Raw genomic sequence first — 13,873 nt, forward strand, 5'->3', positions numbered from 1 at the left:
CGAACAATGCGCGGGTTAGAGAAAATGATACCAAAGATCGTGTTGTTCGGATTTAAAAACTACGAGGTGGTCAACAAAAAACGAGTGGCAGTGAGTGGAAGGACTCGAAAGGACTTGAAAACAGAAACGGCAGGACTTGGGACTTGACTTGACACTTTTCAGTCTTGACTTGGATTCGACTCGGACTTGGCCTATTTGGACTTGAGACTTGATTCGGACTTGAGTGCAAAGACTTGAGACTTGCTCGTGACTTGCAAAGCAATGACTTGGTCCCCCACCTCTGGTTCTCGCACACAGCCATTCACAGACAGACGTACTCTACTAGTATAACACACAGTAGCACTACCAGAAAAGTCATTGATCGCAAGGGGTACGAACTTTGTAAAAGTAGCGTGTTAGCTCACTCTCTCACGAGGATGACTTGTGGTTTTAGCTTGTACTAAATGAGAACGGTTTCACTGAGGAACAAAATCAGGTTCACCTCTGTTCCACATGGACTCATTTTTGCGCAGACAAGAAACTTCAGTGGTCACATGACCCGTCACAAACGTACCCTCTTTGCACTCCAACGCAACGCGGCTCTCCAAGTTGTCCATTTGCAGCTGCAGACGTTTGAGGGTACGGTCTGCATCCCGCGTTTTCCTCTTGTAGGCGATGAGGACGGCAATGATGGCGATAAGCAACACTCCACCACCCGCTCCAATACCGATGATGGCCGGAAGTGTCAGAGCACTGTCCGAGTAAATGTGCAGCATTCCTGGAGAATATTCCAGACCTCCAACCAGGATCTATGGAGAGTATGCTCACATTAGTTTCGTTTCGTTTCGTTTTCATTCCCAGATCTATGGAGAGTATGCTCACATTAGTGTTTCGTTTCGTTTTCATTCCCGCACGCTGCTCTGATGTGCTAGTGTCCTAGTGATGGCGAGGGACTTCACCATGACCCGCTGTTCTCCAGTCAGATCTGGCGAATCACAGAGCAGCTGGTTTTCCGACACGGTCAGCACGCACGGAGACTCTCCGATCAGGACAGTGTAGTTTAGACGGTTGTTCCCAGGAGCAGAAGGAATCAGGTTCTTACCCTAAACACAAAAACAAACACACAAGGTTGGACACAGTCCTTTTGCTTCATTTACTCCTCTTTTTGTCCACTACTTGTTTCTTCTCTCACCTTGAGAATTATTGGTGATCCAGGTTTGACCTCCAAAATCCCAGAATTCCCCAGAGGGTCAAAGGTGGGGTTTGGGTAGTGCAGAAAGGGGGTGGAGTTTAGGACCAGTAGAGATGACACCTAGGAAAAATAAAGGAAACAAGCAGTGGGTCAGTTAATGCTTCACTTTCTCCTGAGGAATACTGTATGTGTGTGTACAAAAGAGGATGAGCAGGTCACCTGGTCAAGAATGAAGCCAAACTCGTCGGGGCGCAGTGCGCCCTCTAGTGGTTTTGGTTTACTGTAAACCAGACCAGGAGCCAAACAAGTCATGGTGCTGTCATTGACTACGTTGCAGAACTAAAGAGAGAAGAGACAAAAAAAATTACCACTAATGCTCCAGACGTTAGTTCACAAACCCCTGCCCCCTACTGGCAAAAAAAAAAAACACTCGTTAAAATATAATTTTTCTTATTTTAAATACAAAAGTTGAAGTTTTTTTTTTTAATAATTTAATGTCAAAGTTTTAATGTTAAAAATATTTATTTGAGGGATTTTTTTTGTTGGTTTGTTTTTTAAAGGTTTCATGGTGGGATTTCTTTTAACTAGACTTTTTTTAGACATGATGTTGCGGTGCTTTTTTAATTATTTAATCGAAATGTTTTTGCTGACGTGTTTCTTACGTTATTTGTTTCCACTCCTCCATACTTTGCCCGAACCTTAGGCTCTTGGATCGTCAGCAGGTTTGTTCCTGTTACTGTGATCACTGTGCTGCCACTACGTACACACACGCACAGGCACAAATAGAGGTTACGGGTTGAACCGCTGACAGGTTCTAAAATTTCCGTATCATACATGGAAAACTGATTTACTTGAGTATGGTCCAGTTAGGTTCGATGCTGGTGATGGTTGGATCTTCAGTGTAAATGTATTTCGTGTCAAAACTCGTCACCTCGGCTCTGTCAATCATCAGACGAATGGCGGTGGGGCCCGTGCCAGACAGGGAGGCGGGGGTGATGCAGATTATTTCCCGGTTACTTCGTCTGAGGCAGACAGAAAAAAACATGGTGAGTGGTATTATTTTAAAGATTTTTTTTTTCTATGATTGACTCATAATTCTATTTGTCTTAAATCTACTGACTTGACAAACAAACACTCCTCCTTGTCAATGAAAACACTGACGCTGCTGCCAGCGTCCAGGTGTCGTCCTGTCACTGTCAGTCTGGTTCCGCCGGAGACCGGACCTTTTTCTGGACGGACTCGGCTGAAACTGGGACTCTAGAAAATCAGGAGAAAAAGAACTGAATCATCTACACACCAAAAAGTAAATTCAACTTTATTGATCCCATATTTTGGGAAATCCCTGTGCTAACAGCGGATCTCTCGAACCCAGGACCTCTCTGCTCTTCTGCTGCTGCTTCAGACCGACATAAACTCACCACAAATGAGTATGTTTGCGTGGACAAGGTTCGATACTCTGCACTGCAGACACCAATGCAGAGCTCGACTGGACCTCCAGGAGAGTGAGGGAGAAGAGCTTCAGCCATGTCACACACAATTCTAAAAAAAAAAAAGAAAACAAAAACAGAATCAGGTATATACGTTCTGAAAGACAGAAATAAAATGTGTGCGGTAAAAGTCTGGTTAAATTGGTAAAAACATCCATGGGTATTGTAAATATAACTAACAACTAACATGACTGTAGGAGCTAACGCATGCGCACGTATAACAAAAAAACACTGACCTCTCGGCGCTGATGTACTGAGAGGGAACGGGGTTACAGCGGACCCCAGCCACCTGAACATGAGCTATCTCCTTCACCTGCAGACCCAGGTTCTCTCCTTCTATTGTCACTCTTGTCCCACCTTCACGGGGTCCAGTCAGAGGATCAATCTAAGGACAACAGGGACAGTTAATAAATAGGAATTACTTTAGGAGGGAATGTTTGTTCCCCAAAATGTCCGATTAATGGTCAGGTCACGAGTCAGCTTCGCAAGGGAATAAAGACGATATTGCATTACCTTCTTATCAACTGGAGGGAATTGTAGGGAACGGACTAATCCAGAAAAATACATTTGAGAAAAAAAAAAAACAACTAAAATAATAATAACATTTAGAATAGAATCAGTATCAAAACGAACGTCTGAAGTATGGTTTAGAAGACAAAAAAAATGTGTACAATTTAACAATTTATACTCAGGTGCGACATATATATTAAAACATATAATTTCACATGTTCGTTATATTCACACTGACAGCCGCTAGAGGGCACTCTATAGGTTCGTGTGCCAGTATCTGCTACTCCTGTACCACTGGAAATTTACGTTTTTTATTTAATTTCCATGTTCGTTATATTCACACTGCCAGCCGCTAGAGGGCACTCTAGGTTCGTGTGCCAGTATCTGCTACTCCTGTACCACTGGAAATTCACGTTTGTTATTTAATTTCCAGGTTCGTTATACTCACACTGACAGCCGCTAGAGGGCACTCCAGGTTCGTGTGCCAATATCTGCTACTCCTGTAGCGCTGGAAATTCACGTTTGTTATTTAATTTCCATGTTCGTTATATTCACACTGACAGCCGCTAGAGGGCACTCTAGGTTCGTGTGCCAGTATCTGCTACTCCTGTACCACAGAAAATTTACACCTTCGTTATTTTCACACCGACAGCCGCTAGAGGGCACTCTATTTGGCTGGTGCGACTTATAGTCCGGAGAGTACGGTTAGTATGAATTGTATACCAGTGACCTATTAAATAACAAAGCGACCCCCCCTTCAAAAGGTCTGTATGCAGGAGAATGACAACAACTATTAGATAAATTTGATAAATATACCTTTATGCATATCGCAGGTAACATAATATTAATTAGAGCCATAAAGGCTGTCAGTGAACAGGACTAAACCCTCAGGTCAAACTTACACAACAACACATTATGACTTTCAATCCCAGTATGCAGATGCCTTGTACTAGGAAAACCGCTCCATATCATTTTACCGGATTAACTAATCCTAATTTCTACGCCTTTATATTTTTTTAAATGCTACTGAGCCACTGCATGTTCAGCCCTGCTCATCTGCAGGGGGGAAAAAAGTGGAACGGGGCTTTAAGTAACCATGGCAACAGTTCAGCGGTGAGATCAATCCTCACAAGTAATGATATCCCCTTCCATCCCCCGATGGCATAATCAATGCCATCTGACATATATGGCCCCTAATGTATGAGATGGAGACGGTCAGATGAGACCATGAGGGCAATGCAGGGCTGCTTTGAGGTGACTCACTGGCTGCTTCTCCATGTAAGCCCCATGGTGGGCGGGCTGTTATACAGACTCATACTGCATTAGCTCTGGTCCATGGTTTTCGACTATTCCTTGATCGACGACGGCTGCTCAACAGTCAACAGCGCTCACCCCGGGAACACTAGCAAGCATCATGTTCAGTGACTTCTCTGTGTATTCTCTCCTGTTCAGTGTCTTTCCACTTTCCACCACCAGCTTTGACTACTGCATCGAGTGTCACCTGCCACCTTCAGATATTTCTTCCGATGACTCAGCAGCAGCCAAATGCATCACTAGTTGGTAAGGAGAGTGAGGACAGGACCGCGGTGGACGACTTTGTCACACTGATCAATGGGAACCCACTTCATTTCAACTGGTGGTGGACCCAGGCCACGGTGACCCCTATAAATATTCATGGGGTCAATATGGTGGTGTCCAAGTATACCGCGGTATATACAATAAACTGGACTGTTCAAATCATACAGATAATGCTTACAAAAGGCAAGTTGCCAAGTGCACCTCAGTGGCACCTGGTGACTGTGAACGTGGTTCAAATCTCTCTATGCGTCCTCCTAATATAATAAGTAGTCGATGGTAGTCCTTTTTTAAAACAAATCAAATTTCCAGACGTTTACTAAAAAGTGGACCAAAGTAAAAAAAAAAAAAAAAATTTTTTTTTGGCCTACAAAAACTCAAAGAAATAGAAAGTGCATTGTTACCTTGGTGATGCGTGGGTGACTGCAGCGCAAGTTGTGGCGACCGTGGTGCATCCAGTTCTGTTCGGGGGTGGGGCAATGCTGCAGCAGCAGACACTTCCTGTTCTCCACGCACCAGCCACACTCGAACGCGGTGGGCGCTTTGAGACACTGACCGCAACTGGAGCGCTGAGCCTCACATTTGTACAGCAGCGCTGAAAAAACGGTCAACAGGTCAGCACGTCAACAAAGAGCCACTCGGTAAAAGATCACATCGCATGTATTTACCTTTCATCGACGCCGGTTTGTCGATAAAAAAATCTCCATCCCAAACAACCGAAAAATCCACAGGGAGATCACCGACCTCATCACCCTCATACCAGTACTAAAGAAACACACAAACGTTTGTTAGACTTGATGGTTTGGCGTGTCAACCAAAAGTGCATTCTCGCAGTTCCTCTAACGTCACGAGGATTTGCAGTAAATGTCCTCTACATCTATGTTAAAAAGGAAAAAAAAAACAGACGGATGAGGTTGAAGTAAATGATGGATGGTGACAAAGGGAAGGTATATACCCCAAGGGAAAAAAAAAATGGATTAGAAGGAAGGGGAAAGATAAAAGAGGATGGAGCGACGAGCAGGGATCATTCACCATCCTCTGTCTGCTCACATCAGGCTTTCATCAATCATGTGACACCATCACATGATCATTAATCTAGGTCTGACACGGGAAAGAAAAGTCCTAGTCTGATGTGTTCATAGAGAGAAAAAAAAAATCTGCATTTTCTTATTTTTCTCACAAGATCCAGGAGCCTCTTTACTTTACTTTATTACATTTTCAATTAATCGGCTCAGACGTGCCTTTGATACACAAACTGTCCACAAGGGGCAGCAACAGATTAGTAGCTTTTGTATATTTTGGCTGCGATAACCGAGCTCGAAGGGAAGAGTCTGTCTGTCAGTGGGGATAATGAAGACATAATGTGACAGATTTTATTTTTATTAATGATTTGTATCAACTTGAATATAATGTTAAAATGAATGAGGATATAAAATGCGCGTGCGCGCGCGCGTGTAAGTTTAATTAAGGTATTACACTCCTAGGGGAAATTGACTATCTGGTGCAATAGTCGACAGGACAAGTGTCGTGTTGTGTTTTTGGGGGGCAGGTTTAATGCTAAGACAGATGTTGTTGTGATGTTTAGAACAGCAGAAGTGCATGCCGGATAGTGCGGTCCCTTACCGAGGTGTTCTGACACTGAATACAAGAGGAGTTAAAGCGCACTGCAGGAATTCTCTGAACTTTTCCTTGGATGTCGAACACGCACTCATAGTTCTTCTGACCGGATTGTGGTTGAGGGAGGTTACGAGCTCGCAGTGTGATCGGACGAACCATTCCGGCCGCAACAAGGATGTCTGAGGTGGGCAGGATCTGAGGGCAACCCTATGGAGGAGAGAGAAGAGAATGTTAGTGAGCCCCGCAGAGCTAAACAAGTAATCACAAAAAACGTCCACATCACAAATCAGGTTCTTTGCAAATTAGTTACGTAGAAATCGTACAGGAACCTGAATCTGTGCCGTATTTTCCGGAATATAAGTCCCCCCAGAGTATAAGTCGCCCCAGCCAAAAAAAAAAAGCATAATGAAGAAGAAGAAAAAAAAAACATATATAAGTCACTGTGGACTATACGTTTCACCGATGCCCTCTAGTGGTTGTCAGTATGAAAATAACAAACGTACGAGAGTTAGCAGATACTGGTACACAAACCAAGAGCGCTCTTTTGCGTCTGCCAAAAAAAAATAACAAACGTGAAAATAACAAACGTGAAATTGTATATTTTAATATATATAGGTCGCACTTGAGTATGACGAAAAGTGCGACTTATAGTCCAAAAAAAATACGGTACTCGCTAATTCCTTGATTTGATTTTGTACTCTTTCTTGTTGATCCCTACGCAAAAGGTGCCAAATGGTATATTTAAAAAATTTCAACCAATCTTATTATTACATTAAGAACGTTTAAGTGGGAACCCTAAGGTCTGAGATGGGCTTGCCAACTTCCCAGGATGAACCCCAACCCAGTCTGAAGATTGTTGGAACTGACTCCAAATCAACACCCTCCCCCGTTGAGTGCGTGTCATTTCAGCAGCCCCAGGAAGCTCCACAATCTGTTTCTGTCTCATACACACACACACACACACACACACACACACACACACACACACACACATCAAACACACTGAGACACACACACACACACACACATAGACACTGGAAGCTTCATTAATGAGCATCAACACAGCAATTAATATAAAGACTGACAGAAAGAGCATTACACCCCAGGAAGTAGAGTAGGTAACACAAACACACAAACACACATCAATGGCTTGTGTGAAGACACCCTGACTTACACTGTAGGTGTCTGTAATTTATTTTTACAAAGTTCTTTGATCCCCTTTAAAAGATATCTCCATCCCTTTTCCCCATATACTTCTATTTATTTGCTGCAGATTTTTATTTATTTACATTTTGGCTGGTGTTTTGACCCCTGAACACAAGAAAGAAAAAGATCAGTGTCATCTGGTCAACAGTGGGATTTTGCCAATCTTGTTATCACTGTTGCCTAGCACAGTGGTTTCCAAAATAGGGGCTGCTGGGTGACACCGTCTCAAAAAAAAAATGGAGGTAACATAAGGAAAGAAAAGAAAAGAAAGAAAATCAAATTATAAATTACTGTTCGTTTCTGATGGTATCTGAACGCTCCTTACGCGACAGCTGCAACTTCAGCATGACGATGTCATAATCTCTGTTGACCTGGTGGTTTGCACCTGTTATCAAGCTGCTCTCCTCCTCATGCTAGCGGGTAGCTAGCTAGCGCAAAAATGGAAAAGGCCTTTGACAAGCAATAGACTGATGAAGCCAACTAATGGTTTGTTTATGAGGCTTGTTGTTTAGTGGGAATGTGGGAATCATTTTCTAAGGCTAAACAAATGTAGTAATTATCGGACAGTCGTAAGTAAGAAAAATACATCCTGAAATTTGAGTTTATTTATGCAAGTCATCTTTGGAATGGACCGATAAATATTTGTCGCGGGGGAAATTTTTTATTTTGTCTCCCTCTGCTTTGTGATCACTGACCATTATTTTCTCGACATTAAAGAGCAGTTATGTAGTTGTTGTCGTAAGTGTTATCGCAAGTTAACATCTTAAATCAGTTCTTCGATAAGGTACGCTTCATTTGAATAATTCAGAAAGATTCAGACACCGTGTTCACACGCCTCAGGTTTATTTTGCGATATGGATATTTTTGAATTCTTGAATAGGGTGGAAGGACTTTATTTTTGTGACAATGTCATTTTCTTTAAAAAAAAAAAAAGCCAACCAAACATCACTGCTTTAGAAGAGAAATATAAATTAATTTAATTAATTAATTAATAAATAAATAAATTTATTTATTTATTAATTTAATTATAATAATAAATTTAATTATAATAATAAATTTAATTATAATAATTACAATAATAATTATAATATTATTATAATAATATATATATAATATAATATAATTATAATAATAATTATAATATTATTATAATAATTTAATTATAATAATTATAATAATTTAATTATAATAATAAATTGATTAAATTAATTAATAAATTAATTGTAAATTAATAACGTTCTTTTAGGGACATTGTATCTCCGGACTCTCTTGGTTTCTGCTCGTTACTCAGGCACAAGTGAGCATATTAAGAGAAGAAGTCTTTTATTTTGAAGTAAAAAAAAACCAACGCCATTCCTCATCTTACCGACACTAATTGCTATGCGATCAACACCGATTGTCATGATTGGACATTAATTGAGAGGTTACTCGTCTTCCATTAAACAATTAGACAATCGCAGGTTGTTAGCCGCCTGTTGTCATTTTTTCGCCCACACACTGCGTGCTGTCACTGACAACATTAAGAGGTGATGGGAGAGTTAGTCCCTCAGGTGGTCAAACATTCATATTCTACTGCTTAATCTTGATTGGGGTGTGAGGGAGAGAGGAGAATTGGTAGATGACTGCTGGAAAGAAAATGGAACGCGATGCGGATAAACCGAGCACAGAGACTAGCGTCACACGTTGCTATGTTTCCTCTCAATAAACACTTTGGCGTCACTGCTATTTTTTCCCTCCCTTTCTATGATTACTTTTCTCTCTAATCCATTTTGCCTGCAGTCGTCCTTTGCCTACTACTGGTTCTTGTGGCCTTCTTTTTTTTTTTTTTTTTTTTCTAATTCTCTCTTTTTTCCCTTACATAGATACTAATTCCGATCTTCTTTCCCAACTCTCTAGACCAGCGGTGCCCAACGTTTTTTTGTGCCACGGACAGGTTAAATGTCTGAAAATCTTTTCACAGACTGCTGGTGTGGCGGATAAATACGACCGGCATAAAAACTGGTGTTTTCTAAAACTAATAATAAACGTTAAGCCACTGTGTATGCAACTTTATCAGCAGCGTCCTCGTAACATCGAGCTTGTCTTTTAATGCAGAACAACTTGGTCTTCAAGTGACGAAGCAGTTTTGAAGGCTTCATTGCCTCATTAGAGAGCCGTTCGCCGCATATTATGCGACGCGGGCTCAGTGCGTGGGAACAACCTGTCGCAATACATCCACATTTCAAGTAGGACTCCTGGAATTGTCTGTTAAATACAGCTTTTTTTTTCTTCTTCTTTCTCCTCACTGACTATTTTACCCTACACAAAGAAACTTTCCAAAGACGTTTTTTTTTTTGTTCACTTTGCTAGCTTGGTATTTTAGTTGTTACTGGGCGGAACAGACGCTGGTAGCGGACGGATGTAAGACATGTGGCCGAGGCAAAACAAAACATTGTTCAGAATCAGATAATAAATAACACAGAAATAACGTAAGTTATGCGATCTTTCTATGTGGCCCGTCACCAATTGAGCCACGGACCAGTGCTGATCCGCGGCCCGGGGGTTGGGGACAACTGTTCAGGACGACTCAGGTGTTTATGTTTGTACCTCCATATTGCTGACTCTTCCTTCCTGGAAAGAACAGTCCTGAAGGTTGTTGGTGCAGATGTGACGATATTTGCACCAGTGACACGGAAAGGAGCTGCTCACACAGGAAGTACACCTGAAGAGAGAGAGAGAAAGAAAGAAACAGGAAGTAACGTGGGCGAGCCTGCGTACAAATGTTTGGAGATAAGTCACGTGTTAACGATTTCATCGGCGTAAATGTATTTTATTTCAGTCCACGATGTCTTAAAAACTAAACTTAAACGGGCTGCTTAATAAGGTAAGGTGAGGAGAGGACACGTATGGTGCAAATGATTTAGACTTACGAGTTGAGCACTGAGCAGTTGTAGTAGATGAAGTTGGTGCTTATGAACTTTTTCTTGGTTTCTGTGGACCTCAGGCTGAGCTGGATCACACGCTTTTCCCCTGGAATGACATCATCGTAGTTGGTCAGCAAAACAAACCCAGTGGGGGGAAAAAAAAAAATGTTACGCGCGTTTGTGTGCTTCTACCGTGTGTATTTGCGGGCGTCGGAAGCTCCTTCAGAGACGGTGACATACATATCACCTGACCCTTCTCCAGGACCTCACCGCTGCTCTCACTCAGATTCTCAAAGACGCAGGAGACCCCACCAGAGAGGGCCGGAACATTCTGGACCCTGATGGTTAGCTTGACAGACAAATAAATGTTTATAGATTGGCCACCACCAGGGGGCATCACCAAGTAGAAGAATTACAGATTTTTTTTTTCCCTTACCTGCGTTGGGGGTGAAGTCACAGACATGTTACTGGGCATCACGGAAATTTCCAAACACTGGTCTAGGTGAGTGTTAAAGTGCTGAGGCTCCTCCCACTTCTCGCAGGCTTCCTGCGTGGAACACCTGAGTGGGGTGGAGTCAAACTTATAACGCGAAAGTCGAAATTTAAGTAAGTACGTAAGTGTATACAACGCAGAGGCTACGCCGGTTACATATGTAATTAGTTTAGTTACTTTAAATAAATTAATTAAATACATTTTTTTTTCTTTTACATGTTTTAACCATCAACAAGTTTTTTTTTCTTTTCTGAGTTTCAGCTAACTTTTTAGTTTTTTTTTTTTTTTTTTTTTTTTTTTTTTTTAGATTACTACTTTGTGTTTCTGTAGGTATTGTAATTTCCGGACTAGAGACCGCTAACTTTTTTCACATGCTTTGCAACCTGCGGCTTAAACGGTGCTGCTGCTCATTTTTAGATTTTTACGGGCTAACAAAATTCCCACCACTAGCGATCAATGACTTTTCTGGTAGGCTACTGTGTGTTATACTTGTAGCATATTTCTGCCTGTGATTGGCCGTGTGCGTATATGTGCATGGGGCGCGCACGAGAAATAACGGTAGCGAAAGTTCAGAGCAGTTGAAGCGTGAGTTGGTTATACAGGAGCTGTTAAAACTCTGTTTATGTTCTGTTGTGGTCGGTGTGGCTGATAATAAAGACTAGTGATGTTCGATACCACCAATTTCCTTTCCGATCCGATACCGAGTAAAATTCGGGCTGGTATCGCCGATACCGATATTTTATCATTTGTCTTTAAGAATCCAAGGCAGAGTTTTTTATTTATTTATTTTAAACTCTGGAGTGTACTGAGGTAGCTGCCTCATTTACTACACAGTCAACACAACAATAGAAAAGCCCACTAACGCAATCATATAAAATATGTCAAAACAACGTTTCAAACTCTGAAAACATGTTATTTGTATAAAAATAAAAAATAAAAAAATAATCTGAGGAGCCATTTGGGACCCGAAAGAGTCGGACTTTTTCAGGGAACCGAGCCAAAAGAACCGGTTCTCTAAAAAAAAAAGAGCCGAGATTCCCATCAATAGTGACTGAGTGAGAGCACGGAGTAGAGCCCCTGTGCTTAAGCATGACGCACACACCCAGGCGGAAGAAGAAGTAGTCCCACCAACCGAGCGCCACTTAGACAACATCTCAATAATTTGGATACTTTTCACCATGTTTCTGTTTAGGATACACCTCATCTCAGAATGCGGAAGTTATCAAAAGTATCGATGTTTTGATTTCAGGATCGATTTCAGAGCATAATGATCCAGAATCGGAAGTATCGATATTTCAGGATCGATCCGCACATCACTAATAAAGACCCCAACTTCTACCTGTTTCTGTTTACCTCTGCTGCGGACGAGAACAAAGTTGAGGGAGTTAGCCCCCGAGCTAATGTTAACTTTAGCTCTGGAGCAGATCACTAAGTCTCCCCATGTGAACTCCAACTACGGTTGGGGCTTTTTTTTGGTTATATTTTGGTTTTATCTTTAGAAAATAAAAGGTCCTTACTTGTTGAAAAGAACACACCAACCACAGTGGGGATCTCCAGAACCAAGACAGTCTGAGCAGCTGGTGTACTGATCACAAGTTTCCACAGGAAGTCTGGAGACCTGCAGACACAGAAAACATCAGCAGTTCTTTTATGATTAATAAGGGTGAAACTATATACAGCAGTATCTGTATGAGCGTGTGTGTGTGTTTTATATGTACACACCTGTCTGTCACTCAGCAGGTAGATGAACTGATGATCAGGACTGAAGACCATGTCTCTAAGGATGGGCTTTCCTTCCACCACTGTCACGGTCTCGTACAGCAAAGCATTCTGGGCCGGCGGTGGGATGCCATCTACACGGATCTGTAATTTACACACACACAAAGACACGCTCAGTCAGAATGGTAACTTGATGATATCGTTGTTTCAACCGTGGCGAGGATAATGTGGAATTGTTGTCGTCCTGTTATGAGTCTTAATATAGTTAAAAAAAAACATGAGTCTTGAAAATAGCATATATTTTAATAGCATATGGAGCAAGAGCTGGTCTAAAAACAATGGGAAATTAACAAGTGTGTCTGTGTTTGTGTGTGTCTTCAGGAGGTGATGCAGCTGATGAAAATGTCAAATCCTCTTTATACAATTCCTCCTCTTCCTGTGTCTGACCCAGAAATGGTCCGGAAACGAAAAAAGGAAACAAAAAAAAAAGGAAACAAAAATGAAATAAAGAAACAAGTGAGGAAGAGAACATTGATCCTAACGTAAACACTCTCAGTTTTTCCTCTTTCTGCTTACAGCTAATGAAAGTGACAGTGAACGACTCGTCGTTGTGACACAGCTCACAACAAAATGTGACCTCTGCCTTTAACCCATCACCATAGTGAGCAGGGGACGAGTTGTCAGGATTAGGGTTAGGATTAAGATAAGGGGTATAATTTTTTATATAATATATAAAGTTTAGGGTGAGTGTCTAGAGAATGCATTATATATGTCTACATATATAAATATATATACACATATATATACATATATATGTTATGATTTATACATATATATATATATAGCATATATAGGGAGCAGTGTGATTGAGACAGTGCCATGCTCAGAGCACCTCGGTGGACTTGAACCTGAAACCTTCTGGACCCAAGTCTACTTCCTTAAACACCAAGCCACCACTACTCCAACAATGAATCTTCCACAATGAATAAAACCCAAGACAAAGCATATCTGGTTTAAAAAAAAAAAAAATGTAACCTCTGTAAAAATGCTGTATGTGTGTGGTTTTGTGAGAACTCTATTAGCATATATATATATATATATATATATGTATATATATATATATATATATATAAATATATACATATATACATATATATATACATATATACATATACATATATAAATATATATA

At 41.1% G+C, this 13,873-nt stretch overlaps 1 protein-coding gene across 1 annotated transcript in view; it reads right to left on the bottom strand.

The window, feature by feature from the left end:
• Positions 1 to 13,873, bottom strand: part of plxna3 (plexin A3) — a 53,561-nt gene that overhangs the window by 8,605 nt on the left and 31,083 nt on the right. Inside the window, exons 7-24 of the mRNA XM_025059102.1 lie at positions 12,685 to 12,825; positions 12,480 to 12,580; positions 10,906 to 11,029; positions 10,662 to 10,818; positions 10,476 to 10,575; positions 10,153 to 10,267; positions 6,367 to 6,567; positions 5,412 to 5,508; positions 5,148 to 5,338; positions 2,895 to 3,043; positions 2,590 to 2,710; positions 2,292 to 2,428; positions 2,023 to 2,193; positions 1,834 to 1,927; positions 1,391 to 1,510; positions 1,172 to 1,291; positions 939 to 1,082; positions 460 to 788 (exon numbers count right to left, since the gene is read on the bottom strand). Coding sequence (XP_024914870.1) covers positions 460 to 788; positions 939 to 1,082; positions 1,172 to 1,291; positions 1,391 to 1,510; positions 1,834 to 1,927; positions 2,023 to 2,193; positions 2,292 to 2,428; positions 2,590 to 2,710; positions 2,895 to 3,043; positions 5,148 to 5,338; positions 5,412 to 5,508; positions 6,367 to 6,567; positions 10,153 to 10,267; positions 10,476 to 10,575; positions 10,662 to 10,818; positions 10,906 to 11,029; positions 12,480 to 12,580; positions 12,685 to 12,825 — 2,612 coding nt within the window. The remainder of the gene's footprint in view (positions 1 to 459; positions 789 to 938; positions 1,083 to 1,171; positions 1,292 to 1,390; positions 1,511 to 1,833; positions 1,928 to 2,022; positions 2,194 to 2,291; positions 2,429 to 2,589; positions 2,711 to 2,894; positions 3,044 to 5,147; positions 5,339 to 5,411; positions 5,509 to 6,366; positions 6,568 to 10,152; positions 10,268 to 10,475; positions 10,576 to 10,661; positions 10,819 to 10,905; positions 11,030 to 12,479; positions 12,581 to 12,684; positions 12,826 to 13,873) is intronic.

Source organism: Cynoglossus semilaevis, chromosome 10 (genome assembly GCF_000523025.1).
Source record: "Cynoglossus semilaevis isolate Cse_v1.0 chromosome 10, Cse_v1.0, whole genome shotgun sequence".
Taxonomy (NCBI): Eukaryota; Metazoa; Chordata; class Actinopteri; order Pleuronectiformes; family Cynoglossidae; genus Cynoglossus; species Cynoglossus semilaevis.